The 8,104-nt window shown below is 37.1% G+C and overlaps 1 protein-coding gene across 8 annotated transcripts in view; it reads left to right on the top strand.

Annotated features, from left to right (window-relative positions):
• Window positions 1-4,245, top strand: part of ODF2L (outer dense fiber of sperm tails 2 like) — a 37,093-nt gene extending 32,848 nt beyond the window's left edge. For 7 of the 8 annotated variants that reach the window (XM_060622470.3, XM_060622471.3, XM_060622477.3 and 4 more), the window contains 2 exons: window positions 1,054-1,179; window positions 3,721-4,245. In XM_060622470.3, coding sequence (XP_060478453.2) covers window positions 1,054-1,179; window positions 3,721-3,849 — 255 coding nt within the window. In that variant the 3' untranslated portion in view covers window positions 3,850-4,245. The remainder of the gene's footprint in view (window positions 1-1,053; window positions 1,180-3,720) is intronic. The other variant, XM_060622476.3, reaches the window with a different exon arrangement.
• The last annotated feature ends 3,859 nt before the right edge of the window (window positions 4,246-8,104 follow it).

The raw sequence follows: 8,104 nt of genomic DNA on the forward strand, positions 1-8,104 counted from the left end.
CAGCCCCATCAACCTTTGAGAGGAAAATTAATGCCTTTATCCTGGGTTCAGCCTAGGTAGACTTCAGAAATGGTAGGTGTTCTCAGATTCCTTCTCAGAAGCGTTGAGAGTTCTCCAGAGATGTGTCTACGTTCTCCTTTCTCTCCTGCTGCACTGGAACATGGGGCTGTCTCTAGTTCCTGCCAGGTGAGGGTGCCAGCACTGCCCTGTCACCGTTGTCCACAACTGAGGACATTGTCAAGGGCTCTTTCTCCTACAGCTTTACATCCTGTGAGCATCCCTCACTCACAATCACCTTTGGAATTTGTGCAGAAGAAATTTTTGTAAATTACTTTACAATAACTTAGAACTAAATTTACAGTAGGAATATAGTTAGAGGACAGTCCTTCCCACTAGCTCCTTACTCCTGAACTAGCCCTGCCTCCACTCTTACTCTTCTGGCTCCAACTCAGAATTCTTGCAGAAAGGCTCCCACATATCTGAATCATTGGATGAACATAGCCCAGCTAGACTTTCTGCTAAAATAAACCATCGTAGAAATAGAAAACTCAAATTCAGACCACTTTGTAAGTGAATGAATGAAAAACAGTTTCTTGTGTGTGAGTGACGTGTATACATCTCCTGCTCTGTCCCAATCTCATCCATCCAATCTGTGAGCAGCACTGGATGAGAACCTTCTATGCTCTGTCAGCACTCTAGACCCCACGGTGAATATCCATACAGTAGGATGGCAACTGGCAAGTTGGCCTCAGTAGGTTAAAAAAATACAGTATTGGGAAAAACACCTACCCAAGTCACAGAGGAGTGCAAATGTGTGTACTTCTTCCATCTCAAGCTAATTTTGCAGATATTTTTAACTGCAAAGAGAAATAAGCATACTTATGCTATATGTATTTTTTCAAGATAGAACATCTTTAGACATTTTCTAATTAAGCTAGTATACAGTTAATATCTGTTCAGAAAAAAGAGGTATAGTATAACTATGTCAAGTCTTTAAGTCATACTTTAAAGAAAGCATATTTAGTTATTTTACTCTCTTAATGAAAATTATAGGTTTCTGAAGAAATAGAGAAAATGTCATCTAGAGAGAGGGCTTTACAGATTAAAATATTAGATCTGGAAACTGAGCTTAGAAAGAAAAATGAAGAACAAAGTCAACTTGTTTGCAAAATGAACAGTGTAAGTATTTGTAGGGCTTAATATGTTTTCATAAGAAGTAAATTAGCATTTAACATTCTTACTGTATAGTTTAGTTAAAGTATGAAGTGAGGGGATTGCTTTACTGGTAATATTAAAAATAACAAATTATATAAATCATAAAAATTTAAGATGTCATGATTATGCCAAAGAATTATTATACTGCATCCTTGGTAGCTTCTATTACATTTCCCCAAGTCTCATCAGGCCCTTTCCTGCATATTACTTTTGCATGACGACTGTTTAATGAAAGTTACAGATATAATCTACTTAGGAATTTCTGGTATGAATTTTTCATTTTTTTAAGATACACAATTTAAACTATTATGAGTTAGATTTTGATATCTGTCTTGAGTAATGAATATTATATTTTAGAAGGTGATGAGTTTGTGTTAAGTAAATATTCATATTGTTATATCTGCATATGAGACGGGTGCTTTGAGCCACTCAGCCATGAAATGAGAATACCAAATTGGCCGTGTTTAATTAATCTTCTAATGTCTTTTCCTAAATATTCATGAAAGTAGTCAATTGGCATAAGGCACTATGAGAGCTAGCACTAGTCGTGACTAAATTACTTGAAAACTATCTACTTGGTGACATAGAAAATGATGATACTTTATCTTTTCTGGGAGCCGGAGACACCACGAAAACTATTTTTGTATTCCCAAGTGTCTAAAAGTTGAAAACGTGAAAGATTCAAAAGTTAAATGATTTTTGGCATCCAATTTTGGTTTCATTTTATCACCATCAAAAGTGCCATGGCAATTTAATCAGAACAAACGTTTCTCAGTTTTAATGTAGCATGGGCCTTCCCTTTATTCTAAATCTCTTTTATTTATAGGTTGATTTTTTTTAATGTTTTTCCCACCATCAGAATTTTTGATACTATAAAATATGTGTAATTAAAGTTCTAAAAAAAATAGTAAGATAAGTTGGGTTTCTCTACAATTTCCCAGTACTTGGTTAAAGCTTCCAAAAGAAAGAAGTTTAAGATCTGAGGTTCTGTTAAATCTGATAATTTTTACAGGATAAAAATCTAGAATTCTAAACATTGGTTTAGACATTACTGAAAAACGAGTCTATGTATTTTGTCCTTTCAGGGGACAGTTCTGTGGGCAGGTCAGTATTTATTTTATATACATATCTTAGCTCCAGTTGAATTGGAAGCACCCTGAGAGCCTGTCCCATAGTTGATTATATCCTGGTGTCTTCCACAGCACCCCGCCCAGGGTAGCAGGCTTCTTCAGATTTCCTGCCCAAGTGCTTCACCTGGGGCAGAGTGGATATGCAGACCCAGGCATGGCCCCACCCCCTTAACCCAGGCCATCCTTCCTGAAGCCTGAATGTCTCTGGAGTCTAATGCATTATCCTATAATCCACAAACATTTCACATTCTACCCTACAATATAAGTGTGTTCATGTTAATATTTTTCCCTCCAAACTGTTGGGTAAAACTGATGTTCCGCAAAGATTCACTATATTCATTCTATGATTTTGTGTAGCCCATCCTCACACATTGTTTCATCCCATGCCACTTCCCTCTCCCAAGGGGCATTACTCAGTTTCAGAAGGTGTCAGGTATCATTGAATACCTGATAGGAAGGAATGCAAAGATTTCTTTCTCTTTTGAAGGTGTGTACATTTTAGTTGAAAGCTAGATGGTATCTGCAACTTATCTATCTGAAGTATTTTCAGTGAACAGATCGATTTGGGAATTTGTGTGCAGCTGAATATTTTTAAAAATATATTGGGCTTTGAGGGGCGCCTGGGTGGCTCAGTCGGTTAAGCGTCCGACTTCGGCTCAGGTCATGATCTCGCGGTTCGTGAGTTCAAGCCCTGCGTCGGGCTCTGTGCTAACAGCTCAGAGCCTGGAGCCTGTTTCAGATTCTGTGCCTCCTGCTCTCTCTCTGACCCTCCCCTGTTCATGCTCTGTCTCTCTCTGTCTCAAAAAAAAATAAACGTTTAAAAAAAAAAAAAAAAAAAAAAAAAAATATATATATATATATATATATAGGGCTTTGAATTTTTTCCTCAAATAAAGAACACCTATAATATTTAGAATTCTTTTTATTTTTAAAGATTTCTAAAAATGTTCATATCATAAAAACTGGAATTTTTAAGGCAGCAGAAGTCTTATGGTATAAAATAGAAATTTTTAGGCAGAGAAAATGGCAAAAACTAGTATTAAAATAGGTCATGTTAAAGGTAGTGAAAATTAATTATGATAGTTTCAATAAAATAGTATCACAGTAAAAATCAACCATGTATGTACTTTAGTCATGCTGAATTTTAAAGAAAAGTGAGCTCTAAAATAAGTAAATAATGAACATATCAGATGTTAGAATTCTCTCTTCAAAATTAAAATTGTGTATTTAATTACTGTATATATAAATTTTACATTGTGACTCTCCTTTGATATGAATGTCATTATTAATTGATCCTTTGATATGAATGTCATTATTAATTGATCCTTTGATATGAATGCCATAATTGATTATGTTTGTTTCTTTTTTTATTTAGAAAGCACAACACCAGGAAGTATGTTTGAAAGAAATACAACATAGTCTTGAAAAGTCGGAGAATCAAAATGAGAGTATTAAGAATTATTTACAGTTTCTTAAAACTTCTTATGTAACAATGTTTGGATAAATTGTTGGATTTATTTTCTATAAGTGATAGGATTTTACTTTAAGTCTAAAACATGATTGGGTAATAAATAAACTTTAATTTACAGGTAGGAGTAGTAGAGTTTTTATGTACATTTTTAAAATATGATTTATTATCCAATTGCAACTTTAAGATATAGATGTCAGTATTCCTTTTTGCCAGATAATTTCCACTTAGCTCTAGTTTAATTTAATACTTATTTAAATGATACTGGTTTTTAGAATGTTTTTTACGTACGCAAAAGAAACCAGAATCTTGTTTATAGCCACCATTTAAGTGAATTTGTAATAAAGCTAGGCCAATTATGAGCCAAATACATGATTTTGAATAACCCATATAATTTGTTTTACATTGTGGCGCTATATATATATATATATATATATATATATATATGTGGCGCTATATATATATATATATATATATATATATATATATATATATAATCAAGGAAAATGTTCTGGATATTAATTTTTAATAATGGTATAAGTACATACTTTCTAAAGATTCCAAATGTCTCAATGTACTTAATACCGTTTCAAGTATGATGCGATGCTAATTTTTGTGAGGCTTTTAATATAGAATTTTAAATTATAGCTATTAAATGCCAACTGATGGTGACAGATGAAAACATGTTGTCCCGCACTGTTTCTTTATAAAGAATGGGCATTTGGGCTCTCCTGTGAATTCAGTCTCTTTTGTGTTTAATTTTTTATTAGTGATTGTCTGGTGTTATCAGTGTAAACATTCTAAAGCCCCCTGAGTTTACTAAAAGATTACAGGGGAACAACTTGTCCCACCCCTTCCTATAGACAGCTCCCTTGGGATGATCAAAACAAGCACTCTTAATGCCAGGAAGCTTTAGGATAAGGTCTTTATTATTGTGACGACATGGAAGAGATACCAAGAGCTTGTTCCCGCTTTAATCCCCCACTCTATATGCCAAGGCAGGACACTCTCAAAGGGGACCGATGTAGTCAACAAGGAATCCAGTAATCGTAGCTCCTCTCAGACAATGGCTTGAGAGCTGTTTATTCAAAGGACACTCATGTCTCAAAAGATCATTCAGAGAGGCAAATTGTCTACTACATGGTCCAGCCTCTGGACAGAGGAGTCTCCCCGAGATGTTTTATCCTCTTCTCTGATCAGAAGTGCGATTCTGCTTTTCTCCAGAAAAGCTTTTTCTCTCAGTCCTAAGACTGCCATACAGTCTACAGGAGTTACTTGCCAATGACCCGACTGCTCAATAGTATTTTTCTTAAAATACCACAACACAGTAATTTCAGGACCTGGCCACATTTTTTGCCCAACAATTGCTAACAACATTAATGTTGCCTTTTTTTATCTTTTTTTTTTTTTTTTTAATCATAGTACTTTTGCTAAAATGCATACTTACCCTTGTGGTCCTTTCTTCACCTCCTAAAGCAAAGGGAGCTTTAAGAAATGCTCACATGAAAGGAAACTAAGGTTCCTGAGTATTGTTCACTAGACTATGAGCTCACTAGACTGTGAGCTCTTATTCAGATTTTTATTCCAGACACTAGACAATAGCTGGTGTATAGTAAATGCTCAGGCGATGTTTGTGGATAGACAGATGGATGTTGAAAGAGAAAAGTATTCATATTCCTGTTTTACATTTGAAAAAAGTGTAAGCATAGAAGGATTAACTACTGTGGCTGTGGTATAAAACTCTTAACTTTTAAAGTTGGCAGCTGAGCTCAACTCTTCTGATTCTGAAGTTAAAGTTCTACATACGGTGCTGTTTTCCTGTCACAAGCAATGGTGGCAGCAGCAGCACAGCTATTATTCATCGAGTGTTTGCTATGTGCTAGACAAAGCTCCCGGTGCCGAGCATGTACTAGCTCATTGAATCTTTACATTTAACACATAGGTGCTATTGACTCCATTTATTTTTCAGGAAACCAAAACACAAAAAGGTTTCTTGCCCAAGATCACAGAGCTAGTAAGTGGCAGGCATCCAGAGTCTCTGCTCTTAACTATGACCATATTACCTTCATATACGTGTCATAAATAAAAGTAAGGGTTTCTTTTAACAATCATGCATTTACCTTATCTATGAATATTTTCTTTTTATTATACTTCTAATTTTTACCAAAGTAGTTTGGGCATATAACATTTAAAAATTAGTACCTACAGGGGCGCCTGGGTGGCTCAGTCAAGTAAGCGTCCAACTCTTGATTTCAGCTCAGGTCATGATCTCAGAGTTTGTGAGTTTGAGCCCTGCATCAGGCTCTGTGCTGACCGTGCGGAGCCTGCTTGGGATCTTCTTTCTCCCCCTTCTGTCCCTCCCCGCTAATGCTCTTGCATGCTCTCTCTCTCGCTCTCTCAAAAATAAGTAAAAAAAAAAAAAAAAAAAAAAAAAAAAAAAAAAAAAAAAAAAAAAATAGCACTTGCAATGTTTCAGATAGACTGTGGAAGAAAATGACTACCGTGGAGTCTCTGAGGCTGGTCCTAAGATGCGAGTGACAAAAGACAACAGGAAGCTTGCCAGACCCTAGAAGAACATTAGCAGTCTTTGTACTTAATGTTTCCACGTGATGCATTAAGTATAGACGTTGGGCTCTACTGGTGTGTGAACCAAACTCAGCATTAGGGAGGCCTGGAGTCAGTGCCCTGGTGTCCCTAAGCAGCACCTCTACTTCCAGCTTTCCACCATCCCACAAAGTCCTTGTCCCACAGTGCTGACAGCCTGGCAGGGTTTCCTCTTTATCCTTGATATTCAGGGACTCAAGACTTTCTTGAATGCTAAAAGTTGTTTTCTGTTATTTATGTGATTATTACCTCTCCACATGTTCCTTTCCTCCTCCTTGTTTTGTCTCCTGGATCTGATCTCCGCACAACTTGCCTTTTCCCTCGGGGTCTGTCACAGGGTTTCTTGTGAGGTATTTCCACCTGACTTTTCTGACCACTAATGTGGTTCTCAAGGGCAGTCATTCTCTTTCTGTTGGATATTGAATTTCTAATTAATAAATCATGTTTTTTAGTTCCTGAAAGTACTGGGTTTTGTTTTTTTGTTTTTTGTGCTGTAATTCCATTATATTTTCATTAAAATTCTCATCTGTTTCTTCCATTGGTTCTACTACAGAAGGAATCTCAAGTTTCTGTCCTGCTGGCCATCTTTCTTTCCAAACCCCATAAGTGAGTTTTAATTTTCCTCGCCTACTCATGGTGGTGGTTCCCTCAATACCTGCCAGCAGGCCACCATGCACATTTCTTGGGCAGTGGCAAACCAGGTGGTGAAAGGTGGATGGCTTCAGTTCTTATGGCCTGAGACCTGCTACCCTCTGCTGAAGGGCTGTGAAAAACCATTCTTCTCCCAGATGTTTTCAGTCACGAGCATCGGTTCTCCTCAACTACCAACATTGGAAGCACTTTGCTCCACAGAAGAGCCCACTTCAAGATGTTCAGGGGTTAGCAAGTTGCACCAGACAACAAGCGAAAGTTCCCTTTGGAGGGGAACCACTGGCGGTGTGTGCACCTAGAGTAATGTAAGGCAACTTGGAAGAATGAATTCGATCTGTATCTGCCGGCTTGAGATTTGTTCATAGTTTTTATTTTTATAAAATGTTTAACCTTAAGAGTGACAGAATTATGTATTTGGTATGATTCACTTTCCATAATCAAGCATCTCTATTTGTGAATGAGTTCACATATGTTGGTATGAGCATGGAGGAAGGTGTAGACAAGCCTACGTGCCTTGGTAGGGATGGAGGAAATAGTAATAAGTTTTCACTATTCCAATGAGATTGAACTACTTTCAATTTTTGGCTAATCAAATAAAAAATTTTGAAGGTTGGAGGACAGGCATGCTAGGGAGTGGAAGAGTAGGACTGGTAGGAGGTTGAAGAGTAGGACTGGTCTGAGAATGAAATACTGGAATTGGATTTTCATAGGTGGAATAGTTTGGGACAAGGAAAAAGAGAGAAGTTTGCTTGAGGTGGAGTGGAGGTCACCGGAGCACAGGATGCTGTGTAACTGAGAAGGCATAGACGTTGAAGCCATCTAGAACGCGGAAGGGATTGGGGTGGAACTGAAGAGCAAGCATCCCGGTTAAATGTGGGCAGATGAGTAGGTCACTGTGATGAGGAGTGGATGTTTTAAGACTCTTCCTGGTGGTTTTGGTTGCATTTAGAATAAAATCCAAAGTCCTCAACATGACCCTTAAGGTCTTGCATGTTCTGGCCCTCATGTCCATGGCCTCAAGGCTCTACCCACTTCC

The sequence above is a fragment of the Panthera onca genome, chromosome C1 (assembly GCF_046562875.1).
Source record: "Panthera onca isolate mPanOnc1 chromosome C1, mPanOnc1 haplotype 2, whole genome shotgun sequence".
Lineage (NCBI taxonomy): Eukaryota > Metazoa > Chordata > Mammalia > Carnivora > Felidae > Panthera > Panthera onca.